The sequence below is a fragment of the Centrocercus urophasianus genome, unplaced genomic scaffold, assembly GCF_019232065.1.
Source record: "Centrocercus urophasianus isolate 14NV4802_14NV808 unplaced genomic scaffold, USGS_Curo_1.0 seq_73, whole genome shotgun sequence".
NCBI classification, from domain to species: domain Eukaryota; kingdom Metazoa; phylum Chordata; class Aves; order Galliformes; family Phasianidae; genus Centrocercus; species Centrocercus urophasianus.
This window is the reverse complement of record NW_024885344.1, coordinates 6,957,885-6,985,568: the sequence shown is the minus strand read 5'-3', so window position 1 is coordinate 6,985,568 and position 27,684 is coordinate 6,957,885. Positions and strand designations below refer to the sequence as shown.

The 27,684-nt window shown below is 46.2% G+C and overlaps 1 protein-coding gene across 13 annotated transcripts; it reads right to left on the bottom strand.

The window, feature by feature from the left end:
• Nucleotides 1–775: 775 nt before the first annotated feature.
• LOC122170679 (pseudouridine-metabolizing bifunctional protein C1861.05-like) lies at nucleotides 776–27,315 on the bottom strand. 13 transcript variants are annotated; one of them, XM_042837778.1, is made up of 22 exons: nucleotides 27,206–27,315; nucleotides 25,304–25,407; nucleotides 24,571–24,685; nucleotides 23,368–23,542; nucleotides 22,708–22,819; nucleotides 21,991–22,097; nucleotides 20,996–21,122; nucleotides 19,972–20,092; nucleotides 19,608–19,693; nucleotides 18,488–18,612; nucleotides 17,247–17,306; nucleotides 12,581–12,647; nucleotides 11,600–11,694; nucleotides 9,895–10,023; nucleotides 8,382–8,496; nucleotides 7,445–7,582; nucleotides 6,607–6,773; nucleotides 6,080–6,168; nucleotides 3,315–3,492; nucleotides 2,697–2,778; nucleotides 1,005–1,128; nucleotides 776–917 (listed from the first exon to the last, which is right to left on the bottom strand). In XM_042837778.1, exons 2-22 carry the CDS (start codon nucleotides 25,386–25,388, stop codon nucleotides 851–853), a joined length of 2,364 nt encoding a protein of 787 aa, XP_042693712.1. In that variant the 5' UTR covers nucleotides 25,389–25,407; nucleotides 27,206–27,315; the 3' UTR covers nucleotides 776–850. The 13 variants fall into 13 exon arrangements, with proteins under 13 accessions (XP_042693712.1, XP_042693711.1, XP_042693709.1 ...); XM_042837777.1 differs by having other exon boundaries at nucleotides 27,145–27,249; XM_042837775.1 differs by having other exon boundaries at nucleotides 27,170–27,228.
• Between the last annotated feature and the right edge of the window lie 369 nt (nucleotides 27,316–27,684).

Genomic DNA, 27,684 nt, shown 5'->3' with positions numbered 1-27,684 from the left:
GAGCCCTTGGCTTGGCCATGCCTGCATGCTCTGGAGCCCGATGACCTTGTGCCCTCACCCAAGCTGCGTGCATAGAGAGCCTGAGGATGAGCTCAGCTGCGGGGTCTGGCTGTGGAGACTCCCGTCAGGCCGAGCAGGTTCTCCTCTGGTGACATCTCAGTGGCATTAGAAAGCATTCTAACACTGGGTAAGCTGCTGAGACAAAATGAGGATGTCAGCTCCCCTAAGGAGCCACATGCTGCTGCTCACCTATCTTCACTGAGGCTCTCCACAGGCCTGGGGTTGGCTGAAGCTGAGAGGAAAGAAATCCCTCAGTGGTCTTCAATGCAGGACTGAATGGAGATCTCCTCCTCTGCTTTGGGAGTGTCAGGGACAGGCTGTGTGCTGGAATGCCTCACTGCAGGCAGCCCAGTTCTGCAATGTGCCGTGCGCGACTGCTGGAGGGTTTGGAAGTGCCTCTTCCCCACATCTGAGGGCCATGGTGACCAATGATAGGGTCAGCAGAGCCTAATTCCACTCGCAAAGGAGGGGATTTGAAGGGATCAGAAGGCTTCAGAAGCCAAAGTTTCGTACATCAGCAGCCCCTTTCTTTGCTGGGTATAGGACCCAGCAAACAGTGGAAATGGATTGTGGTGGTGGTGGTGGTGGCAGAAATGGGCAGGTAGGCAGGGTGGTGGAGGGGTGAGTGCCTTGTTGGCAGCAGTAAGGAATGTGGGGCTCAAACCCAGCATACAGTATCCAGGAGTGTCTAACAGCATGAAAAGCACAGAGAAAGAACCTTTTACAGCTGTTTAATGAAGGACTGAACATGAAACTCAAGCAGGAGATGGTCTCAGCAGCAGGACAGCCCCTACAGCTTCACACTGAGCTGCGTTGCTCTGGGACGGCGTGCCCCTGGATGCTCTGCATGAACCCCCCTGCGAAGACAAAGCCCAGAGAGCAGCCATGCTAGCTGAAGCCTTGCGGCAGCACACAAACCACACAACACCACAGGCACTGCTCACCTCTCTGCCGGGAGACAGCCTTCAGTCCACAGGTGCCGGGTGGCCTGCAGGTGTAAAGCCCCAGGCAGCCTCCGCAGTCCGAAGGCTTCTGGCAGGGCCGGCTCTGGATGCCGCGACAGGAGTGCTGCAGGGGAGGCAGCAAGCTCAGCCTAATGCCAACAGCCCGGGGGGGGCAGCTCATCTCCCGGTGCAGGCTTTCCATCACTTTACTGATTTAAAGGAGAACAACACCCAGCAGCATCCCCTTATGACCCAGGGCTGAGCCCTGGGGACATCCTGCTCCGCCGGAGAGGTGCTGTGAGGCCTGCCTGTGCCCTGGGTGATGGGCAGGCATGCCCTGTGCTTACCGTGTCACTGTTGAACTTCCCATAGCCCTTCAGATGATGGCTCAGCCCCAGGCTCCTGCTGCGGAAGGGCTGTGGTGGGCTCCTGCGGGGCCTGCTGGGGAGGTCCCGTGCACTGCTGCCTGTGGCCTTACAGGGAGCCCCAGAGGTAGGGTGGTGCTCTGCCAGAGCCTCCCACACTGCGACCTGGGGGTGGCTGCCGTACGCCTGGTTGTCCCCTCCATCTCCAGCTGGCCGATGATTCTCTGTGGGTCCCCCAGCTCCGAGGTGTCTTGCTGGGAGAGCTGCCCACTCCCCCAGCGCCTCTATGTGTGCTGGGGCCAGGGAGAGCTGTGCCAGCAGCAGGGCAGCGGCTGTCAGCACCCAGACCTCCATCCTCAGGACCTGGATTGGCTCGGGGATGCCCTGCTCAATGAGGCTTGGGAACAGGAGCTGAAGCTGAGGCTGCCTCTCTTCCCCAGCACTGGTTGGATGTCACTTTTATAGCACCGGCGCACAGCTCTTTTCCCCCGCCCCTGCCATGTCCCACCTCCCCTCCTGTGAGCTAACCAGGCTGCTTGTGGGGGCCTGTCCCCATCCCTGCACTCCCAAACAGCCCAGCACACTCCCACCAGGCCACCCAGATTCTCTCAGTGATGGGTACTATGTGTGGTGTAAGCACAGCATTTCAGCTGAGGCCTTGATAAAGGGGGGCTGCTGGTCAGTGTGTGAATCCCTTTCTTCTCCATAAAGGCATCTGCTGTATTTTTATCTTTGATACCCTGAGAAGATATTACTGATGTGACAGAGCTTTGTCATTGCACTGTCACAGACCTCAGACCCTCTCAGCCCATCCCAGCCAAATTTGATGGAAAGGTGTCAGACTCCAAGCTGATGAGTTGTTACAAGCCTTCTGGAATGAACAGCTGGCAGAGGAGAAAAACCCAATGAACCCCTCATCCATTGTCTTTTAAAGCCCTCTCTTGGGCATTTGTAATTGCCCACTAGGTGTTCCCTGTGGACCAAGGGTGAGTTCTTGTGACCACTGTCCTCACCTCTGGATGGGAATGGCTCAGCCTCAGGCAAGTTGGCTCTGCCAGCTGCTTGTCAGAAGGCAGTGGCCAGACTTCCTACCAAACTGACCTAAGTAGAGCTGTCCTTAGTAATAAAGATGCTGGAGGTGTTAAAAGCAGAGGGATTGCTGTGCAGTCCTATCCTGGAGAGGGTCACTTCTCTGTTCCTGGCTTTGCCACAAACTCACTGTGAATGTGGCTGAGTCATCTGAGCTACACAGCTTGTGTGGCCATCTGTAAACAAGGGTTGTGCTTCCCCTCCTCCCTGGAAATGACCAAGAAAATGCAACACTCACTGGCTAGCTTGGGAAGGCCTATCAGGTTGTCATACAGCATTACGTCCCTGTCAGCTGCACTGGTTGTGGTCCATGAGACCTCCTGGAGAGAAACAGGAGTGAGAAGCTGCTGGACCCGCCTGAAGACATGGTCCTGGAGATATGGGAGTCAGTGACAGAGGAGCTACCATGGTAATGAACGATGATGTGAGGGACTGCAACTTCAGGGAAATAGGAGATCTGAGGATCAGAAACCAGTCTTTACAAAAAAGTTCCCTGGATTGGGGCCTCCTTCCGTGATGGTTTACACCAAACCAAAACAGGTGAGTGTTCCCCATAGGAATGTGAGATAAACTATTAGCAGGCAGCAGACAGAAGACTAAAGCAGTGGTTGTAACTCATGAGAGAGAGGAAGTAACAATAGGAGAACGTGAACGTGAACAGTGCAATACAAGTTGATGCCGGATGCACTCCATTGAGACTTCACCTCCTAAAAAGCAGTGTGTACCAGCTCAAGTCCTCTAGTCAGCTTTTGAGCTTGAAACAGAAAACACGGCCTAATTCCTGGAGACAGTACTGCTGGGTGCATGAGGAGGTGATGGATGAGAAAGCGATGTCAATCTAGTCCAGCTTCCATACCTTTGCCTCTGGCCAGGGCTTGCTCTGGACTTGTTCCTGGCTGATGGTGGACGTGCTGATTTCTGGGGAAATGGGCTCATAGGAACAGAGAGACAGGCGTGCAGCCAGCAGGCCCATCCGGACACAGGTGTCTGTGTCGTGGTTGGCAAGCATCCCTGCAGCAATTCCTGCCATTAAACTGTGGAGAGAAAGAACAGCAATTCTGAGCCCTGGGAACAGCTTTGGCCTCAGGAACATGGCTGGCTGGAATACAACCCATCTGAGGGACGTGGTTAGAGGGCATGGTGGTGGTGGGTTGATGGTTGGACTCAATTATTTTTGTGGTCTTTTCCAACATTAATGATCCTATGAATCCAGATCAATGCTTACAGAAGCAGAGTAGGAATGAGGTGAAAAGAAGTTTGTGGGGGGTTATTATATTTATTTTAAAATTTGGAGGAACAAATAGTGCCATTGATTTGCATTTTATTTGCCTCTCATCTGAGAAGTTGATGTCACACCCCGTTCCACCCCATTTTCTTTTCCTCCCAGTTCTCCAAGACAGACTGGAGAAAGGGCGTCTACAAAGGCAAGAACCTATTTTTCCCTTCCTCTTCAATTATTTTGTCACTTCTCTGCTCCTTGGTGAAACCTAATTACATTCCCTCCTTACCCCCATTGGGAAGGTGTAGATGGGCAGAGAGGTAGGTTTCCCTATGTAATGTGAGAGAGGATGGGAAAAAAAAATCCAAAGGTGAAATGAGATTTTGGATTCAGATTTCTGTCAGCTTCTTCTGTGGCTGTCCATTTGAGATTAGCCAGTAAGAATGCTGCAAGTGCTTGAACAACAGGTACTTGAACCCACAGGCAGCAAGGAGGCATCAGAAGTGATGCTATCACCTGCCTGTCTTGCAGAAGACAGCTCTGCTGAGGCATGGGGACATGCAGGGTGCTGCTGGTGGGAACAGCCAGCATTTGTCTGTAGCCAAACTCGGAGTGATGCTAGGAAACCGGGGAAGGACAAAGGAGAAGGGAAGGTGAAGGGAGAAGATAATGACATTTGAGACTAGAGGAAGCAAGGGCAAGAAAACATGGCAGTGGGGAGGATTAATGAGCTAATCTGTGTGAAAGGGAAAATGACTGCTTTTCTGCACTCTCGCTAATTACCTCAGTATCATTCTTTTTTCTTTTCTTTTTTCTTCTCCTTAACAAAGGCACAGAAGATTGTGGTTTCCAAAACCATTCCATCTCTCAACAGCTCCAGGGACTGAGAATAAACATTTGGGGGTGCATCCCCTAGCGATGCCGTGTGCGGGCAGGCAGTGTTATGTTGCCAGGGCAGCTGGGTGCAGGAAGCAAACAGCCGCAGGGCAGCACCTCCAAGGACAGGAGAGCCTTGGGAGAGGAGCAGGGCTGGGGCCTCCTGGATCAGCATCCCTGACACAGTGCTTTGGAAGGACTAGGGCTCTCAAGGCTGAGCTGTGAGTCTAGCCCTGGATTGTAGCCTGCTGCATGGTCCCTTGGAGGAGGCAGCAGGCCAGGCTGTTTCATCTGCTTGTATGCCAAAGAGAGAGCACTTCTGGCCCATTCTGGCACTGTTCAATGCAACAGGAGCTCAGAGAAGCTGCCAAGGGATGCCAGAAGGACACTCCAGGACAAACAAGAGTGCTTTGAAAACTCCTGCATGAACCTGGAGACTCTGAGGAATGGGATTTCAGGAGAAGAAATCAATATGGGATTCATTTCCCAATATTCAGAGACTCCGTGAACTTCCACCACTGCTGTGTTTGGCTCTACAGCATTGCACAACATGGCATCCTCCTTCATAGTGCTGTGCTGAGTACAGCCAACTCACCTTAGAGGCAGTTTAGGATATGAGAAGTAAAGAAGGATTCTGGTGTTAAGTGGATGAATTAGCTTGGCAAGAAGATACTGATTGATCCTGACTAAAGTATTGAGTTATTACAAAAATGACTTTTTATTCTGCTCACCCAAATAAGAAAAAAAGGAGAGATACTGCTATGTTGAGTTACTGGTAGGTAAGAGAAGAAAACTGAAAGGAAATATCTGTCAGATGTGGCCTTTTGGTCTAGCGTAAGGCAATGAAAGGAGAGAATCAATTATTGCAGCACACGAAGCAAAATAACTAAATAACTAAATAAATAATAATTAAAAAATCCACCAGATTTTTTAATTAAATTAAACCTGACTGCTATATAGAGTTTGACAAGTTAACAAGGAGCATAATGAAATACTTCCCTGACAGACGGAGAATGGATCACTGAGGCTAGGAATAGTATGTGTCATTTCCTATCCCTATGTGCAGCAGTGTGAAAACAGGCAGGCGAGTTGCACAGCAGACTCTTCTGAAGCACAAGCTATTGCCAGAGGCAAGTGCAGAGCCTGATGGAGTGCTTTCATAGGGCAACTCTTGAACATCAGTCCTACTTCCACTGGAGGTAAATTAGTTAGCTGGTAAGGGTGCTTTGATGTGCAGTGGTTTACTCAGCTTTCAGCAGCTCAGCCCAGAGTAATCCAGAAAATACTAGATGGCCATGGAGGGCTTGGATCTTAAACAAAAGTAAAGCTAATAAGAACAAAGTGGGCTTCAAGATGCTCAGTGAGACATTTCTAGTGAGCATTGCAAGGAATCACAGTAACCGGTCCTGCTCTTGTGCCTGCTCCTCAAGCAACAGAACATAGTTTATCTTTGTAGTAGAATTTAAAAGAAATCATGTTAGGATGGTTCCACATGTAGCTGGGGAATAGAGAAGTTAGCAATGTACCTGTCACCAGCTCCTGAGACGTTGACTATCTCCTCCCTGCTGATAGGGATGGCAGGGTAGTGGGTGGCACAGAGGCTGGCAGCAGCAGTCTGGGGAGAGAGGGAGGACAGTGAGCACTGCTCAAGCTGATGTGGCCTGTTGGGGCTGGTGTCATCCAAGCATGCATAGATGCCAAAAAAGGGAAACAAAAATAAGCCAATAAGCCAATAATCTTAATAATCTTTTTTTTTTCACACTTCAAAGGAGATCAGTGATTTAAGTTCCTGAAAATGAAGCTTGCAGTCATGAATATTCAGGGAAAGCACATGTAAAATGAGCTGGCTATAAGCACTGCTGCCAGGAGCCAGGACAGACAACTCAGTTTTCTTCACTAATCGTCAGAGCTGTGCATTCCACCCACAAACACGAACATTTGCCAGCACTGATGCCACGTTTCCCAGCATCACCGCTTCACCACCAGAAATAGTAATCATGCTCTGCAGTCCCAGACAGAAGCTGCCGAGAGCTCTGAGTTAGTTTTCCCTTACCTGGTCGTGAGGTGCTGGACGAAGAGAGATACTCCCTCCCAGGCTCCTGCCGCACAGGAGGACGCCATGAGAACCGAGGGTCACGATCACACAGCACAGGTGGGACAGCAAAGGGCAGGCCAAGGCTGCTGCCATCTTGACAATGTCCTCCAGCCTGGATGGTGCCTCTTTAGACAGAGAAGAGGAAAAGCTAGGGTGTAACTTTGAAGGATCTCAGTGGGTCTCTCTGTGGGCTGGCAGACTGTAAATAGGAGCAGCCTACACGGTGCTCCTATTTATGAGCACTACTGAAAATGTGATATTTTTTCCTTTTATTCATGGGAAAACACGATTTTCCAGTGTTAGATTTCCATACTGTCAATCGTATGCTTCCCTGGAACTACACATGTCTATAGAGATTAAAAACACCATCCTGAAGCATGACTTCCATGTTTTAATGCTTTTGGGATCCCGCTTGCATACAGTATGGTATTTCATTTCCCCAAAGAATGGTAGTGTGGGGGCAGGTGCCCTCAGAACATCTTGTGTCACTGAGATATTTATAAACTAGAGATTGCTCTTATTTCGGTGACACAGTGAGGAAAACAGACCTCTTGGTTTGCACAAGGAGCCACGCTAGGCCTGCTGTGCTCTTTGATTGATCATTGGTCTGGCCTGGGCCAAGCAACCCACACAGAGATGGCTGAAGGGTGGAAGATGCCAAGACTGCTCATGAATTCCTGCTGTGTTATAACCCAGTGTGATTGAAATGGGAGAGAGGAGGAAAATGCTCTTTCCTGATCTAGATTATGTGAAATAAGCAAAGTCAGCACAACTGACTCTTGTGAGTGTTCAATACCTGCTGGCAGAGGGTTCCCAAGAGTCCGGTTTATTGCTTTTAGCTCTTGTAGGTTGGGGCAAATGTACGTAAGTGCTTTCCAGCTGTCTGAGAGGAATGGCTTAGAGGCCTTGTTCTCATCTGTCGGCTCGTAGCACACTTTAAAGGAAGATTGCAATTGGTTAATTAACTGATGAACCAGTGGTTTTTTCCTGTATCTGAGCAGGATGCAGTGCAGAAGGCTTAATGTGATCTGTACAGCTGGGGCTGTTTTGCAGAGTATCAGAAACCTAAAGATGATTTCCCCCACACTGGTGTCCAGGGTTCCCCAGTTTTCCTCTTTGCTGCTCAGCAATAACAAAGTTGTTTCTGGCTCTGGAATGATATAATCAGTCTTTGGGCCTGTTACTCCCTTTATCTGCTTTGGCAACCTCTGCCACATATTAAGAACATCATCTTCTTCAGGATTTGCTCTTAAAAATGAAGGTGAAACTGCAGAGGTTTGGGAAGCCTTGTAAAGTGTCCTCAGCATGCCAGGGAGGAGCTCTGGATTTTATGGAAGGTGGAAGAGAAGCCCTCCCAAATGATGCTTCAGCACTTGTTCTGAAAAGAAAACTCCATCACTGCTCAGAGTGGCAGAAGCACGCACATCTGTGCTTGCCTTGGGATTAAAGGCAAAGAGAACAGCTTTTTTTGTCCTTCTGGCAGTGCCGAAGGGCTCCAGCTCCTACATTACAGCAGATGTGACTTAGCTGCGGAATGAGATAAACTCAGAGAAAGCAGAAATGTTTCATCCATTTAAAATGGAGTAGCAGTGTATGGAAAGGAGCAGTGGGTAACACAGCATGTCAGGCTGGATAATTCCACCAACGAGTGGAAAGTGCTCAGATCATGTGGAGCACCCTGGTGCACACACACATAGGAGCCATGGGGCCAGGGCTGGGTGGGTTCTCCTTACCTGCTAGCTGATGATCTTTAGCGAGCTGGCAGATGTATTGGATAGTGGAAAGAGGCACATTTCCATCAATGCAAACCAGTGGGGCCCGGCACAGGTTCTCCTTGAACTGGGACACCTAGTCAAAATCCAAGACACAGAGCAGAGACAGGCCGAGTCATTGCAGAGAGACAAAATGATTCCTGGTCATACTCAGGATGCAGGGTTTTCACAGCTCTTAAACACAGGAATGAACATAAAAAAGCGATTCCTTAAGGAAGCTGGATGTTTCCATTTATCTCATCTCTTCCCCTTCTTGTTCTCTGCTCCCCATCATTGACAGGCAGAGCCCCTTCTGAACAGCCCCAGAGCTAACAGCCGCAGTGAGATGAGGGCTTTTGGCCTGTAGCTCCCTATTTAGGTGGAGGAAGACAAGTCATCCTCTTGTGAAGGCACACAGATTGGCTCTTTGTTTTTTTATCATGTTAAATTTCCCTTGGTCTGCTCTTGCCTTGTCCAGTTGTATATCTAGTGGCTACAGTACTTCTCTAGATAGCAGGTTGACGATGGAGTGAGGAGCTGCAGCTCATTCTCTTGCCTCTCTGAGGCTTCACGACCACAGCCTAAACACCAGGCCTGCACTACAGGCATTCTTGCACACCTCCCTCCTGTGTTTCTGCTAATCCTGGCTGAAAGAAGGGCTGCCAAAATGCACTTTGCAGCAGAAGATTGGATCACAATTTCCATTGGCCACAACTGGTTTGTAAAACTCAGGAGAACTAATCTGTCATGTAATGGTTTTCTGTGCCAGAGCTTGGGAGAGGCAGGGTGGGGATGGAAGTGGGAGCAGTGACCATATTTTTCCCTCACTAAAAGCCCACCAATAAGTAAATTGCACTTAACTTTCATGTCACTGCTAGTCATGAAGTGCAGGATTTGTTCTGTTGACAGCAGAACGAGTAGGGAGGAGGGTGCAGTGATGGGGGTTTCACCAAATCAATCTGCAATTACTGCTTCCATTAGCCCTGATGTTTCCAAGGGCTGGACGTGCTGAGGAGCAGCACCTGTTTGTACAACTCAGCATGGAGAAACAACAGGGATGGTGGGGTGGGAGCGGAACAGGAAAACTTACTTTAGGCAGTGTTCTGTCTACTTTTGTTTTTTTTCTTAAAAGGGGGAAATATAATTTCTGCAGGTGGGCAGGATTTACTGCTGACCTTAAAAAGCCAAAAATGATAGGTTAATTGAAATTCATCAGTGCAGGGGATTCTGGCCTACATCTCATGGGATGATAGCAATGGTGACTTCTTATGAAACAGAAATATGAAGACGTTCCATCCGGGTAAGCAGTAACAGGTACCTCTGGTAGCTTGCCACGCTGCAATCTCAGTGGCCAATACCTGGGGTTAACTTCAGGAATGCCCATGTTCCCTCTGCACACCCACTCCCTCCTGGTACTACTTTACTAGCTGGCTTTTGTCACACCTCCACACTGCTTCTCATAAGCAGAAGGTTGCAAATCAGCTGGCGTGCATACGTATTGCTCTGTGATCTGCTGGTGGATGTCCATATCTCCCAAGCCGATGCTCAGCTCCCCAGCACTGGTTATCATAGCACTGTAAGTAGCTGTGCTCTTCCCCTCTAGCTGCAGGATGGCACTCATGTCCTAAAACAGTAAGAACAGTTATAAAAGGAGTGTGTTCCTCCTCTCTGTTACACTTGGCTCAACATCAGTATACTTTCTCTGCACCCACCCAATTTGTAGCAGTAGCCCAGCTTGCTGTTCTCCCTTTATCCTCCCTTCTCCCTTCAGATAAGCAACATTCCAGAGATATCTTGGTCTAGGCAGTGCAGGCAGATGGCTAACTATTAATAGTGTAATGCAACAGGAGCCACAGCAAAGATTTAAGAAATTGTTTAGTAAATGAGCATGACAGGCCTCTGCCATGCAGTTCAATACATCATGTCGCTCTGCTGTGATGGCAGAGCATCCTGCAGAGCACTGCTTGCTCCAGCTATCCATTCCTACAACTTCTATGACACATCTGATGGCATACTGAGCAAATCTTGGTGCATGGTTCAGCTAGTGCTTACAGTAGCCATCTCACTGATTGCACAGCAGGGAAGCTGACTTTGATGGTAGCCTTAGAACCATTTTTACAGCAGTCAAAGGTATAGCTGTGAGGTGTCCTTCCCCTCTGTGGGCCTTCTGAATGATCTGCTACGAGAACCCACGGCAATGCTTGGAATATACATTCCAGGATGGAGAAGTGCTTCTCCCCACTTAGTTCACAGGGAATATTGAGACTTTAAGGGCAAGGTCGTCACCAACACTGCTGGTAAGGCTTCTTGCAGACCACGATTTCTTGGCAAATAGTCCTACTCCACCTTCTCTTGAGAGGCTGTTCACTGAGATAGCTCAAACTGTACTGTGCTCAGATAGAGGAAGGATTATAAATCTGCAGCTATAAAGCCTCTGCATACCAAAAGAGAGTTCTTGTTCTTATTACTGTTTTCATTGAGCTGCTCAATTTACCAGTACTAAGGTCTCAAGTGGTCTTTATGTCTGTATAGCAGGGCCCTGAAGGCACCAATAGGCCTTAATGGCTCTGACCAGCCTCAGCTGGGGTCTCCACCCATAGCCCTGTCTTGCCCTCAGCTCTACCATTTCCCAAGAGGAGTGCCTGATGCTCTGGATTGGGGTTGCTTCTGGCTTCCTGGTGTCAGAGGACAAGCTGCTGCTGAAGTCAGGTATTTCTCTGGTGTACAATTGTGTGTGTATATGGCTGTAAGATTCTGTTTCCCCAAACATGGGAGGTACCTAGCCTTGGCTTCTGGTTCTAGGCTTTCTCTGTCTTATAGCCCAAATCAGGCTGGTTTTGGTATTGCTTTGTTTATCCCGAGGATCAGGCTTTGCATATTTCTGGTTGTTCTTAGGCCTGCCTACTTGTTTTTGCAGTTCCTCCTTATTTACTTCTCTTTTTCCTTCAAACACCGCTCCTTGGAGCTGAATTAAGACCACGTGGTTCAGACTTAAAGCTCTGTGTACATCTCATCTGCGTTCTGGGGGTAGCACCTTGGCTTTTAATGATATGTATCTAAGCAGCATTGAATTATTCTCCTTCTTAGTGATGAGATGCAATGGAAGGTGGCTTTTATGTTTGCCAGGGTTACAAATACTTTTTCCTTTATGTAATGCCATCACCTCCATGCTTCTGAAGAGCCATTACTGTGAAACGTACCATGTGCTGACAGTAGTGCAGGATGGACTCTGAATGTTCATCCTTCCCCACAGCTGACAGAAAGAGAGGGGTCAGGCCAAGACGGCTTAAGCAGTCTAAAAGCAAATGAAAAGAAGTTCACAGGTCTGTCAGAGGAAACTTATGCACTTCCCTGGCAACATTTTCTGTACCCATCACAAGAATTCAGGCCTGCCGATATCACTTCTGTGTGTGGCCTTGCCGTGTGGCTGTCCCGCAAGGCTGTCTTACTAATGGGTTCATGGGAGACCCTTCCTCTTCTCCCTTCAAGTTACCACAATTCATTCCTCAGTGAATGGGTTGCAATTTTTTCCTCAAGCTTTCCCCATCTGTGATCTGAAGCGATAGCAGATTTGTGTTAGGGAGACTTGGGAAAGATCAAAAAGCCAGAGTAATCCTAAGGTCTTCACGTTATGTCCCCCTGCTAATTTCAGCACTCAAACACTGGTCTGCTCCTGCCTGTGCTAAAGCACCAGGCATGCTATGGTTCTATGCTGTTGCCAATGACTGTAGCCTGTTTTCTCCTACAGTAACTTCTGTGCTCCAATTCCTCTCGTCTTTGGTGCACAGTCAATCACCTTTGAATAGGTATATTCATTTCAAATCCTTCCTTGAGACATACTCCTATTGCAACCACAACATGGCGTTAATTCAACACTGAGGACAGGGTTGTTCAGCAGTCATTGCAGAGCAATGGTGCTTATTTAACCTCAATTTGGGGCCACTGTGCTACAGACTAGTTAACTTCATATTTGAGGTTCTTTATTTTCCAGACCTCTGCTCGGCTCCTTTCCTTCTCAGTTTTTGGATCATCCTTTGCCTTTTCCAGGCAGTCTGTCCCCTAATGTATTGCCTAATGTGTCCCAGATCTGAACAGAGCTCAAGAGCTCCTGCTGTTGAAGGAGTACCAAAGGACAAATCACAGCTGGCAGGCACCCACAGGTAAACCCAAGCACTAGGCACCTGCCAAGTTTCTTCCAACGCCGCCAAAAGTTCGTCTTACTCTTCCAGCGTTTGTCTGCCCGCCACCCTGGAGGAATAAATTATTTATAAGCAAAGTTGGAAGAGCTACTTGGTATAGATGCCATGCCTCCATTAACACCTGAAGTGAAATTGATATTGCTGAAACATACAGCAGCAAACAGAGACCGTCTAGTTTTGCAAGCACTGCAAACTCCCACAGCCCATCTAAACACATCAGCTCTGGTGATAAAAGGCCCGTTGCCTAGAAGGCGAGATCATTTTGGTCTCCCCATGCATAACTATCTTGATTTTATTGACTACAACCTCTTTGAACAACACGGAAGGGCGTTTTGGTTGAAGAGCAACCTTCTGAATTTACTTGCTCACATCAGCACTGGGACTCTGGAGCTACTGACCCAGACCTGATGGGCTCTGGAACTGTTTTCCAGGACACCTACCTCCCACCTGTAAGCAATTGTTTGTTTGCTTGTTTGGTTTTATTTTTTTCACTTTGAAGATAAAACAGGTTTTGTTGCCTTTGCAAGTGTTGCCTCTGCAGTTTTATTTATTTTGACTTATCATTTTCTTCCCACACATCTCTCTCTCCAAAAACCTTTCTCCACTTTTGTGGTTATCAGCTTCTCCTTTCTCTTCCCTCTGTCCATCTGTCACAAATGGTCAAACTGCCAGAGCACAGACAGTTCCTTATCCCTCCTCCCAGCTCTCCTGCCAGAAGAATTACCTCAGTAAATGTCCAAATCTCTCTGGGCTTCATCACTGACTATCAAATTGCTCTAAAGCTCCTGATTCACAAAATCCTGAAACATATTTTCCATTTCTGAAGACAGCTTGCCACTGGCATGCCTAATAATCTTCTGGATAATCCAGAGCTTTTCAAGAGTAGGTTGTGACATGAGAGAAGAAAGGATAAGATGTCTTGCAATATAGGATCTGAGAAGAACAAGTTAAACAAACTTATCTTGCAGGTATATGGCAGGAGAGATGCACCTGTGTGTAAATCTTGTGTGCTGGACAGAACAGAGTGATAGACTTTAGAGGAGACAAAGATCTAGTTGGGCAAAACAACAAACTCTGAATCCAAGTTAGAAAGTATGTATAAACAAAGGTGGGGGGTACCTATTGGGGAGGATGAGCATGCAATAGGTGAACTGAGATGAATACAAACCCCAAGACAGTGGGGAAAGGGGGGAACGTCTCACTAGCATTGGGTACGGAGATAAAAGTTTCCCCTGATAATTAGAGAGACCCCATAGATGCATGCCCCACTGGATTCTCCCTTTGTTCAAATAAAGAAAGCTAACAACTCCCCTGTCTCTTTTGGGAATAAAAATAATGAGGCAAACCTGTTGGAACAAAAAATTTCCCAACAAGTGTTTGGGTGGCAAGTACTGAAGCATGTGCATACCCACGCAGTGCTGCTCCAGGTCCAGACTCTCTCTGCCCTGTGTCAGCCCAGGCGCACAAGAATATCTCTGCACATGCTCATTTTTCTTGCTTGTAAACATTCTATCCTTCCTAACCAAGCAGATGTATTGCCATCTCAGGGTACAAGATAGTCTTCCTCCCTCCCCTCTCACAGTTCTTGGACATTCTTTGAACTTGCATCAAAGCTCTCCGGTGACCTTTCTTCCCCTCTAGTGAGCCTTGAAATCATGGACAATACCTGTCCTTACTACACAATACTGTCTTCATCAGTCCTGTAAGAGGCTGTTCTCCCTACTATGTGTGTTTTGGGTTTTTTTTGTTTGTTTGTTTTAACCTCCAGGCTCCTTTTGTTTCCCTTGGCTTTCCCCAGTTGTGCAGTCTGTAAGACACCATGTTCATTCTCCATCTCTTTGCTTTTCTGCCTAGCAGTTCTCCAAGCCCTGAACTGTTTGGACAACCTGAGTAGAATGCTATGTAAGCAACCTATCGCCTCTGTCTACCTTTCCACTACTTGTCACTCCTCATTAACCCAAATGCCTCTCTGTTACATTTGCTTACTCTCCCCTTGAATTGCCACTGGCACTGCCAGGACTAAGGCTGTTTCCATCTGTGACTGTCTCCTACTGAGCGTTGCAGATTTCCGAAGCGCTGAGCCTGTCTATTTTAGCTCTGCAACTTACTGTGCATAATAGAAGAAGCCAAGTGAAAATACGTATATATATTCCAAATCAAAAAGCAAGGATGCTTGTTTAGGCAAGTCAAACAACATAGCTTTGAACACTGTCCTCTATTTCAACATTAAAAGATGATACTAACTGTCGCTGGTAATGAGCACAAACCCTACTTAATGCAGCTCCATCATCTATTTTTCAAAGCTGATGCCATCAGGAATGTTGAAAATACACATGAGCTCCTTTCTTTGCCTGCTGCTCTTCTCTTTCAGTTTGCCCCCGCATCCCAATGGCACAGCTTCAGGTTTTTTAAGCCCAGCTTCACCCTAACAGCGGATGTACCAGCCTGCCATGCAGGCATCCAGCCGTGGGTGCTCCCTGCTGTTGTACAACCCCACAAGATCTAAAAGAAACGAAGCTGCTAAATTACTTTAGAGTGGGTGCGATGAGAGATGAAGCAGCTTGCTTGTAAAGGCAAAGAGATGACTGACTGTGATCACACCTTGCCAGCTCAGCTGTACTGAGCTCAATCTGTAGCAGCACTTGAGTATCTATTCTCTGTTGCATTCAGGGGAAAGAAAGATGAAAATGGGCTTGCTGAAGTGGTTTGAAAGATAACTGAGCTGATGCTTTCTGGCAAGGCTTCAAGGAATTGAAAGAGTTTCTAGGACCTCTTTCTGCATCCTAAGAAGCTTGAATTCCTAATGTAAAGATAAGACTCTGCTCTTCCTGAAGTTGAGGATGCCCCATCCCTGGAGGTGTCGAAGGCCAGGCTGGATGGGGCCCTGGGCAGCCTGATGCAGTGGGTAGGAACTAGATGATTTCTGAGGTCCCTTCCAGGCCAAGCCATTCTATGATTCTTCTGGATATTCTAAAACCATTATAGCCACAGTTACTTGTCCAGCAACCTTCCCAAACCTAGACAATATGCATCTTTCTCTGCTGGTTACTTACATGCAAATAGTTACTTATAAAAGGCACTTCACTTCTGGGTAGCCTTGAAAGCCACATACAAGGTAAAATCAGTACAGAATACTAAACGGGATTTTAGAATTGCTAAACGGGACATCATGTGTTGCAAGCCTCTTCAACAAACAGCATGCATAAGGGTGGGACCTGCTGGGTGCTAAGCAATTTGGAAAAGTCCTTAAAAGCCAAAGCAGAGCAATAGCATTGAGCCTGCTTTCTCTTCTGTGCCTAACCATAGAGGCTGTCAGTTCCCAAATCCTCCTGCAGCTTGGCATTTGATTAGCTGCTGTGATGGGCCTTCAGCTCCAGGGCTCGCTACTATACAACATTAGAAATCTTCCTTTTCCCTTACCAGCTGCTCCCAATGGGGTTTGTAACTGCCCTCAGCCCCTCACCACATCACGCATGCCCCAGGGGTCTGCACTCACTGCTGCTATCCCAACAGGTGGTTTGCCTACCTTTGATTGCACCTTGCCTTAATAGCTTAGTGCAGGGTATGTGTGTTCTCAGTTTGATCACAGCTGAAGCTGCTGGACTTCTGGTTTTGAAAGCCTGCACAGCTGACGCTACAGCACGTGTCACCCTTAACCATTATGATGGTTTCATCTTTGCTTCCTTATTTAATTTCCAGCTTCCTTAGCAGTAGCTTCACCAGCTGGTCGTCTTCTATCTGACTGAGAGGTCTTCACAGGTGGCCCCATTTGAAGGCAGGAGTTTGTTACAGGTTTATTGCTTCAGCAATCAGCATAGCGATTTGAGAAACTAAACAACTTACAAGCAAGCTCTACCACTTCAATCTCAATAAAATAAAATAAATTGTATAGGTCATATAATGACTGCTGTTTGCAATGGCAAAGTCTGCAAGTCTTAGCTTCTTGGTCAAACCACACTGAAACACACAAGGTCTCACAACACTTAAAATGCTTATTTTTTAAAAGCAATCTTTTTTTTTCTTTTTATGTCTTAAATTTCTTATGGTTGAGGAAGATGGCTCTCATTTAGCTCTGACTGCTACTTTTCTCAAAGGTTTCTTACTACTCTGGGTACTTTGCACGTAGTCTGGCTCCTATTCAAGCTGTTAAGACAGCCTGAAGCAGCCAGAACTGGCTCTTATCTGGGGATTTCCTCAGTATAGTTTCTAATCTTGAATTACGTATAGGTTAGCACAGTGAGGGTTTTCATCCACTGCTTCTAGCTCTTTGCATATGTATTTTGTCAGTGACTTGGGCAGCACTTCTACTAAAACAGCTCTTTGGGTTTTTGGCATCAAAGAATTGCATTGAGGTACCAGTTGAGGCCAGTGATATGTGGAGGTTGTAAGGATGATATGTGGCTCTGCTCCTTGAGAGGCAATGACTCAGCACATGAACACAGCAGATCGACATGTGTGTGTCCACCTAGACAACACAACCAAATGCATAGCACGACGCTTCCCGTGTGTGTGCTTGTGTGTTCATACAGACACAAAGATAACATGCACTGACATCGTCTTCCCCCCACCACCCTTCTTTGGCTTGGCAATTCTGTAAAACTAGCTGGAAATGGCAGCAGTGATAAGCAAGCTACTAAAGATACTATACCAGGATGACAGAGTTCTGCGCCTTGGCTATAAAGTCAACGTTGATACCTCCAATCACCACCTTTAAAAGGAAGAAAGAGGTAGAAAGTGGTTGGAAGGACTTAAGGGAAAAGTTCCAATTTTCACTGGCTTTTTTTTGCACCGTCTTGAAAAGCCTTCTGATTTACAGAGTGAAAGCCTGTGCTTTTTTTGGCTGGCTAGACACAGGTCTGTGCACTTCCATTCTGAAAGAATGGAAATCTCTCCTCTGCATTTCTGAATTATAATTGCTGATATGCAGTCCCAGCATGGCAGGCAGGACGTTATGGAGTACATACAGAGGAGCTGGCGGTTTTATTGATTGTTCACAGAGTATAACAATTTTTGACATACTAACCCTCAGAAAGATTCAGGCAGTGCTGTTTAACAGGAGTGAGAGGAAGGATGGACAGGGAGGAAATGGATAAAAATGGGCAGAAAAATGCAGTCATGTCTTGCAAGCTCCCAGAAGAAATTACCTAACCAGTGCAACTTCATGGATCACTGTCTTACTGTCCCACAAAGCCAGAAAAAGCAGCACAGCTCCACAAACAGAAAGTTCCCAGATTCTTTGGGGACATAGGTTACTGCCTCTGGAGTCACTGCACTCTTTTATGTTGACAAATCCTACTGCAAATGGATTTTAGAAACTTTTTTCAGCTCTCTAAAGTCTACCTAAAATAGATTTGCTGTAAATCATGTAGCACACATGAAATCTAAGATCGTGAATGGAGTATTAGAGTTATAATGGATCATATTTGGGATAAGCGGCACATCTTGTAATTCTGGCAGTCATGAGAAGGAGGCCAAAGAAAGAAGATATTTATAAAATGTGTGTGACTCAGCAGCTCAAAATATCCTCTGCCAACACCCTCTTCCAAGTCTACTCCTGCAGTCACATAAATTCCCTGGCACTGAGAGAAACAGAGTTGAAGCTGTACATAAGGTCACAATAAAAGGTGAAAAAGTGATGAAAGCTTTAATGGATACAGTGGTCTAAGATTTAATGAGATTAGGCATTGCCACAGTTCATCCTCTGTACATAGAATGGGATAGAATATTTAGCTGCGAATAATAAAGAAAATTAAAGAGAGAAGGTCTGCCAGCATAAAGGAGAACGACTGGTCTCTGGCTGAGTCACCTTATGCTTTTGGAAATAGATAAAAAACTATCTTCAGTGCTGTCAGCAAACAGGTGTTATGTGGAGGACAGCAGGGGACTCACTGGCTGAGGCACGGTTGTGTTCCCTCTGCGAGGCAAGCTCCCCTTCCTTGTGGCTTTCTGTAGTTTGCTCAGAGCCACTGCAATGCAGCTGCCCACTCTGGCATTGTTTTGGATCAGAGCAAGGTCTGTATGGCATTTTTTGAGGAAAAGAGAAAATATCAGCATGACTGGCCCAACAGAAGCCTACGTAGGAAATGGCCTAGAGGGAGAAAGCAGGAAATGCATGCTGTGAGACTTGGTAGATTTGATTCCCAGAAGCCAAAATCCAGTGGAACAGGTATGCTGGATTACAGTACTGTATGAGCATGCTGAAGTTTTAAGTATTCACCTTCCTCTGTGTCCATGGAGAGTAAAGCTAACATCTCCATTTTACAGACAGAAAATAGAAGAAAAGGCCTCACAGAAAATGAGGTGAAGTGCCTAACCTGGAGCTAAGAGTGTAACAACCTTTGAGGATCTTGGCCACCCTTCCAGTATTGGATGCCTACTGAGATTTTTGCCAAGTCTCTCCATGTCCGATTTTCATTAATTCCACAGGGAGCAGAGTATCAGAGGCTTTGAAAGCCCCATTTTGTGGCAGCATACAACTCCAGTATCCTCAAACCAGTCTGCCAGCCATGAGGTCTCCCAAGGAACTGGTAGCAGAGCTTGGGGTTGAATCTATCTTTTCCAGACCCTACACCAGTATCCTAGCCAGTAGATCTGCCTTCCTCTTGCCTGTGCAAGAGCATTCATGCTATACAGGAGTGTTTCTTCCAAGTTTCTCAGTGCTCTGGGAAGCCCAGACATCTTCTAGTGTACAATTCCTCTGAGGGCAAGACTGAACTGAGGGCAAGATTCCATCACAGAGCAGGCAAGCTCAGGGATCACATGTGAAGGATCTCTTTGACTATCTGCTGTCTGTGTTGGCATCTAATTTTTAATGCAAAAGTGGAGGAGGACAGTAAGGGTGCTACTGAAAAATCAGGATGCAGCTACTGAGCTTTCATCTATTTGTAGGTAACAAAGTGTTTGCCCCTTGCTGAACTGTCAATAAAATGTCAGCATTTTCCAGCAAACATCATTGGAGGAGATAGGAAGTATACTACTCCTTTATTCATTCCATTTAGTAAAAGGATACTGGAGTCCAGTGACTTCCCATTGGTTAATTCATTGATCCTCTGTAACAAAAAAGGGGTCAGTTCTTTGCCTGAAATCCCTTTGGACCTGCAAATGTAAAGAAAATTACTGAGACAAACTGAGCTGAAATGGCATCAGAGTACAAGCACTGCTGCAAGCAGATTAATTTATCTCCATAACCACATAGCATAAAAACTCCTGTAAACAAGCTTCAGGTTAGATAAAACCATGGTGAAAGCCTTGTTATGGGCTCATCCACACCCAAGATTAAGCTGTGCTACAACCCTTCTAGCAGTGTCCCTGAAGTCACTTATTTCCTCAAAACTATGGAGCGAACAGAGGTTAGGGCCTAGGTTGCTTCTCACCTGGCTTCGCTGAGAGCTTGCTGGATGGCATCTTCAATAAGCTGGCTTGAGGCAGCTTGCTTCTGGGGACAGGGCACTGCTATCAGCACACCGCTGCTCAGGCCTAGACCCAGAGCGCTGGCTGGGAGAGGACAGGCAGATGGTTAGAGGAGGCCAGCAGGGACAGGGAGGTGATTGTCCCCCTCTGCTCTGCTCTTGTGAGGCCCCATCTGGAGCACTGCATCCAGGTCTGGAGCCCCCAGTACCAAAAAGACAGAGAGCTGTTGGAGAGGGTCCAGAGGAGAGCCACAAAGATGATCAGAGGGCTGGAGCACCTCCCCTATGAAGACAGGCTGAGGGAGCTGGGCTTGTTCAGCCTGGAGGAAAGAAGGCTGCAGGGTGACCTCATTGCAGCCTTTCAGTACCTGAAGGGAGCCTACAAACAGGAGGGGAATCAACTCTTTGAAAAGGTAGATAACAGCAGGACAAGGGGAAATGGTTGTAAGTTGAAGGAGGGAGGATTTAGGTTGGATGTCAGGGGGAAGTTCTTTACGGAGAGAGTGGTGAGGTGCTGGAACAGGCTGCCCAGAGAGATTGTGGATGCCCCATCCCTGGAGGTGTTCAAGGCCAGGTTGGATGGGGCCCTGGGCAGCCTGGTCTAGTATTAAATGGGGAGGTTGGTGGCCCTGCCTGTGGCAGGGGGGTTGGAGATTCATGATCCTTGAGATTCATGATCCTTGAGATCCCTTCCAACGCTGGCCATTCTGTGATTCTGTGATAGAGGTTCTCTTTGGACAAACTGAATGTAAAAGGATGGAGAGTATGTGAATCCACAGCTGGAGCTCCTATTCTTAGCTCACCCAAGGACAGGTTCTTGTCTAGTCAGCAAGCAGTTTATGTCCCCCTATTTCTTTGGAGGCTGTTTGTACAATAAGAGGCAAAGACTTTTTTTTAAAAAAAGAAACCAACCAAATATCAAAAAATGACTCCACTTTTTGACCCTCTGTTCCAGGGCTTACACGAGCCTTTCCCTGCTGAAACACACCGATAAGTTCAGCTGCCTCCTCTTCGTCCTGGACATGATATGGTGCCTGGAAGCCACTCTGGCTTGAGAAGAAGGCTGGGAACATCCTTGACTCTCCAAAGGCAGCCACACAGACCCCCTGAGTTTCCTGTAGTAATGGAGGTGAGGTAATCAGTGGAGGGAAATGGGACTCAGAGAGAGAGATAAGACTTTTTCCTTCTAACCAGCTAGAAACCGTCTTTCTTTAGAATCACAGAATTAGCACAGGGTTTGATTATTTTTGCATGTTTAATACATCCCATTCTATTCTGTTCTGTCACCAACATTTTTCAAAGCAAAGAGCCAGACATGGTAACTAGTCAGACAGAATCTGGCATATTGAAACATGTGAGACACACGCGTCCTTTGCACAGAGCTGATCAAAAGCAGGGCAGCTGTCACTAGCACAATGCTGAGTCCAAGGTAACAAGCTGTGACCTGAAGTTATGCTATGAGCTGACAGGAATTTAAATGAGTTCTGTTTGTGATTGGAAAGTATTGACACTGGCTGTCACCTGAAGTACTGCCTCTGGTGGTTTCCAATATAACAAACCTTAAAAACGGACTCTACTAAAAATCATATTGTTTCTTAATTTAATTATAGCTTTGTTTTAGTGTCTGATAGATATAGCTTGCCTCATCCATCAGTGTGGGAGCATTCTCCCAGTAGACAGAAAAGTGAGTGACTCTAAACTCAGAGAAGAGGCCGTGGCTTAGGCTGCCTTTGGCTCAGTTGGAGCACTTGCTGCAACAGCCTGTTGGGCACAGACAGAATGATGCTGGGGGCAGTCCAGTGCCTGAATAGCCCCAGGGCTAGAGAACTGAAAAGACAGGCCTCACATCCTCTAAATAGTTATTCATCAGAATCTTAGGCTTAATAACTGCCCCAGCATCACTGGGCCCACTTAGCACTGCTGGACACAGTATACCAAGTACATAATCACCTGCTTTCATGCTCAGCAGCCCATGATACCTACCAGATACTCCAATGTCCTGCCAATATCAAGGATAGACTTGACTCCTGCAGATACAACGGCAACTGGAGTCCGTCCTAGCTCTGTCAAGTCAGCACTCACATCCAGAGCTGTCAAGGGACAAGCAGCTGTTGTTTGTGATTGTGCTAATGTGATCTGCCCTGTTAAAAAGCCACATCTGCCTCTTTTTGTAAACATTCTGATCCACACGCAAGTATTACAATTTTAAAGCATATGTTAAGGCGCTAAGGTTGTAAGAAGGACTGAAAACACAGAAGTCACTTGATTAAGGGCAGAGGTGCAGCCTTGTACTGACTGTCTCAGTTGTTAGTTCACGTCACTAAATAGCATGCAAAAATTGAGTTGGAAAAAAGAAAGGACAAAGTTCAAGAAAATGGAATATAAGAAGACTTTGATATCAATATTGACACAACTGGCAGAGAAACACCACATAAGCTTTGCTGACCTCTGGAAACCTCCAGTGTGGAATTTACACCAGAAAGAGATAGCACTCAGCAGAGCGGTGTGTTTACACTGTACTATGAGTATATATAGCTAAAAGAAAAGTATGTACTTAAAGGTCACAAGCTGCACTGCCAAAGCTGTGCCATATCCCAGGTTTCCAGAGAGCAACATGGACTAGGGCATAAACCTCATGTGTGGTGAGACCCACCTCCTCCTCAGCTCACAGATGAATGTAGTATGTATTAATTTTCTTACTGTTCTCTCCTCCTCGATGGACACCTCCAATGCCTCCTGTCACAAACACAGGGATTCCTGCTTTGTGTGCTGCAATCATTGTTCCAGATACAGTAGTTCCACCAGACAAACCCTATATGGGAAAGGAGGTCACAGACAGCCCCCAGAGTGACTCAGAGAATGCCACATGCAGGAGGCTGTGGTTGTGTTCTGACAAACAGCAGTGTCACAACAGCCTGTTGGCACAGCTAAGTGAAATTCTGACACAAACATTCTTTGCAAAAAGGCAGAGGTTTCATCATCCCTTCTATATAAGCTGTTCTTGGTCTGATAATAGCAAAAGCCTTCATTCTCCTGGGCTTTTCAACCAGCAGGGTTCTTGGGCAGTTAACAAGATCATTAGCACTATGCGCACACGTTGGGGTGACTTGCTGTCACACAGTTCATGTGTAACATGATGATGCCCTATCATGCCAAAATGAATATTCTTTGCTTAACCAACCAATCCTGAGTGAATTTTCAGGAGTCCTATTTCAGGTCTGCTATTCCCTGACTCAGATTTATTTTGACTCCGGATACATGTGGTATCTCAGTAAGGGGCTCAAAGCTACCTGGCTTAAAGCTGGAGACCACCCTGTTGCTGTGTTGAAAACACCCCAGTAGAAAGTCTGCATATCATACCTTGCTGAGGACATAAGGAAGATCTCTCCGAGACACTTTAACTACATTTTTACTGCTTGCCAAGAACTGAAGTTCCTCATCTGTGAGTCCCACGTGGATTTGACCCTTTAAAATACCTATAGTGGCTGGCACTGCTCCGTTTCTCATTACAATTTTTTCTACCTCTCTGGCCATGCTAGAAGAAGGTAGATGAGACAACAATCACAAAATTAGTGAGACAAATAATCAGACAAGAAACCTGCCGAGATTCATGGCTGGCATTCCCAGTTTCCAGTTTTGCACAGTTAGGATTTCAGCTAAGTCCAGTTCTGCTTCTGTATCTTCCTAATGGCAAAACCTTACACCTGACTTTGCAGCAGTGCAGAACTATTCAGAGCTCCTGTTTTAAGGATAGCAATGGACAGGCTTTATGCTTCATTTCTGAGGCAGGAGCTGTAAAATAGCCTGGCTTACAAGCAAACCTATTTGTAGAATACACTGCTAAATATTAGGGATCTTCTCAAATTAGAACCTTTCTGTATCTAATCCTTGTTATTTGTGAGATCATACATCTTCACAGAAACCCCTGATAATTCAATTCTACTCAAATGACCAGGATATATTTTTACAGTATAGGCAGTTAGGTACTGGGTACCAACAGTGTTGAAAAGCTGCAAGCTGAGTATATTCTAAGGTTAAAAACTAGGCCTTTCTAAGCTTTGCAGGCTATACATTTGATCATTTGTGGGATATTCTATCTTTTGATTGCAGGTATATTTACATATGTTAGGCAATCTTCAACCACTAAAACTGTGCATAGGGCACAGAAGGCACTGAGAGGGACCATGAGTTCTCACAGCAGCTGCTCTGAGTGGTGCCAATGAGCAGATTTCAATGTTGTGTTCCAATCCTTTTTGTATCACAAAAGGCATACCAAAAGAAACTACATGGGAGTTTTCAGTGTCTGTCATTGGGCAGCCATTAATTGTGGTATCTCTGTCTTAGAGCAAATGATGACATTATCTGCTGCCACATTTCAAAAGAAGCCAGAAATGTAAGGTGTTGGGTTAGGAGATAAATAGGTATGAATATGCGTGTCCTATGATTCTGCTCTACTTAGAAAGTCCAAATAGGACTTTTTTTATACCACTATCTCTAATAACCTGACATTTCCCCTCACTTTGTTCTCACAACTTCCTTGAACAAGGAACATAAACCTACAACCTCAGATTCTGAGGATAGGACATGCCATGTGTAATGATGGTGCTCTCCAAGGCTACAACTGGTCTCCCCTCCACCAGGGCTTCCTGTATGGAGGGCTGAATCCTGAAATAAGCACCTGGAGATAAACATAAAGAAGTCAATTATTTACAGGGGTATTTGCAGTTACTACTGAGCTATTTTATAAAAAAGCAATTTCTCATAGTCACAGTAAATTCATTCCTCTCTTCAGCTCTTCTTTTGAGGGGTTTGCAAGTAACTTCATGAAGACTAAAACTGTGTTTTGTGATTGAACTATTTACAAAAAAAAACAAGAAGAAATTACCATAATGAGTACAAATAATGCTCCTCTTATGATCTGAATGTTATTCTCCCACTGTTATTACAGCTGCATTGCTACTGGCTCCAATAACATTACTTTAATATTACTTTAAATTAATGTTTCTGTGAATGAACTGAGCACTGCAATCATGCCTGAATAATGCTATATTTTAAAAGAGTGCAAGCACCAAGAGTAAATATATAGTAAGACTATTGTGCATCAAAATGTCACCTATTTTAGCGTTATTATGAAACAATGGAAATTCCCTGTGCTTTTAGGACCTGAAGTACCTCCCTGTAAGCTGAAAAAGCAGCTCTTTGCTTTGCTCCCAAAACACTTCCAGCAAGGTCCCTGCTGTGTTCAGATGAGGAAGATGCTTTCCACCCAGGGACTGTTCTGGGATACACTACTCACCATGCAGAAATCTTCTCACCTGCGTGGTCCTATGTGTCTCAGTGGACACATGTCTTGCCAGCCTGTAAGTTATCTTCGCAATCATCTTGTACAGCAGGATGGTCCTAAGATTACAAAAGTCAGGTAAAAATGGAAGTATTAATTTAGCAATAATGTGACCATGAGAAGCTAAATCTGCCATCCCTTACCCTGATCTTGGAAAGTGAACAATCCTGGGCTTGACCAGAAGACTGCCTGGAAAATTATTGTGTTTCAAGCATGAGCTGGGCCATGAGCCAAATCAAAATGTTAAACTGAAGAAATGGAGTTGAAAGAGTTTACCTAGCCCATTGTTGATGCTGAAATCAAGGTAGAGCTGAGGAAAGGATGAGGAGTAACAAAGTAGGAAGACTTCTGAAGTTCCTATTTTGATTTCCAAAGATACCTGTTCATGACAAATTTCAGGCTCAGCTGCTGACACCCGCAACCCAAAAGAGCACAAGGAGAAAACTGCAGAGATACTACAGAGAAATGTAACTATATTTTGCTGGTGTCTCAGAGGAAACTAGCAGTTCTCTAAAATAAAGAAAGATGCTGAGGACTGGGAAGCCAGATTGTAACTGTAAGGAGGGAAGAGCAGCTCTTCCTAGAGCCAACAGTGCTTTATGTATGCTCATGTTACATCATCTTTTTTAGCATAAAGTGTTGGAAGCAGAGGCACAATTCAGCCCCAGCAAGAACTCCAGAACTCCTCTCGTCTCTTAGCAACTCCTATTCACTTTAATTAAATTCATTTCAGGACAGAGAAAGAGGAGGAGAGAGTTGCAAATGTTAAGAGGCTGGTCTGATCTAGGCCCCAGGGCAGTCTCGCTCAACTCCAGGCTGCTACACGTATTTTTGCTGGGCAGTTGGCCATCTCTCTCAAGCCTTCCTATTCCTCACCCCTTAACTGTAAGGAAAGGATTTATTTCTTCAGCCCTTTGTACCTATTGCTAATTTAGATAGGAAATTAATTAGAGTACAGTACTCTGTGTTATATTTAACAGAACATGGCTCTGATCTCTGCACAATGTGTGGCATCACAGCCATTAGAAGCATAGTACACCCAGGAAATGTGTTTCGATTTTTTATTTTATTATTTTTTTTTTTTTTCCCCAGAATCTAAAGGCTTCAGCTATACAGAGCAGTTTGGGTGGTGTAACAGGGAGAGACGGGCTGATTTTGTGGGACATCTCCCAAACCATCAGGCCATACATCATCATGACACACAATACACACCCAACCAAAACCAGAAGATCTTTTTTTCTACATTCAAAATCCATCTTTAAAACAAAAATCCAAACAGACTTTATGAAATCCTATTGCTGCACAGACATGGCACAAGCTTTGTTTCATGCTTACAGCCCCTGCTTGTGCAGCGCTCAGCTCCCAGCCAGCAGCCTGAGAAGTTCATGTAAATGCTTTGCTCTCGCTGAGGGTGTGTACACACCCCTCGGCTCTCTGGGCAAAGTCAGCTTTGGAATCTATTCATTGAGCCACAAAGGTTACGCCGAGGATCAGTTGGGCTGCTCTAGCAGTGCTCTGAATTTTAACAAACCCCCGGACTCTGTAGCACAGCAGCCAGGAGAGCCCAAGCCTTGCTGGGCTGTGGATACAAACCAGTTGTCCCCACCTGCAACCTGAGAGTAATTAGCCGGTTTCGACTGGAATGGAGGCCAGCCAGCTGGAAGTTTTGAAGCTTGGCAAGCTTAGCAGTGAGACCTGTCTGACCCATAACAAACCTGTGCAAACTGCTAGCACAGGTTTTGCACAGCTCTCACGCAGAGTGGCCTTCCTCCCTCCTGCAGACCGATGCTACTCACCTCCCCTCACCATCGCCCCACGCACCTGCCTTGGTGCATTACTGCCTGGTGTGCCTCTTACCTCCGGGCGCTGTCGTCACGTGTCCAAGGCTGGGTGGGCTCTGGAGCTGTGCCGGGGCAGCCCTGGCAGAAGGCGTGACAGAAGGGCCGGAGCTGTGGGGCTGACAGCCATTTATTATTAACCACAGATGAGCTCAGCACTGCGGCCACTTTGCTGCCTGGGGCAAAGGGGCGATTTAGCTGCAGGGCAAGGACTGCTTCTGGGGTTATTTTTGTTCATGTGGTGCCACGTTTTTCCCTCACTCTATAATTCAGATTCTTTTGCTGCTATTTTTTTTTTTAATCTATGAATTCAGGAATCATTAAAACAGTGTCTCTGTAGATTGGTTTCCTTTGCAGATATTCATAAAACGTAGACAAACTGCGGTCATGCTTCCCCTGCAGGTTTGCCAAACACAGCTCTCAGCCTCCCAGAGAAAAATCACAGAATCACAGAATGGCCAAGGTTGGAAGGGACCTCAAGGATCACGAATCTCCAAC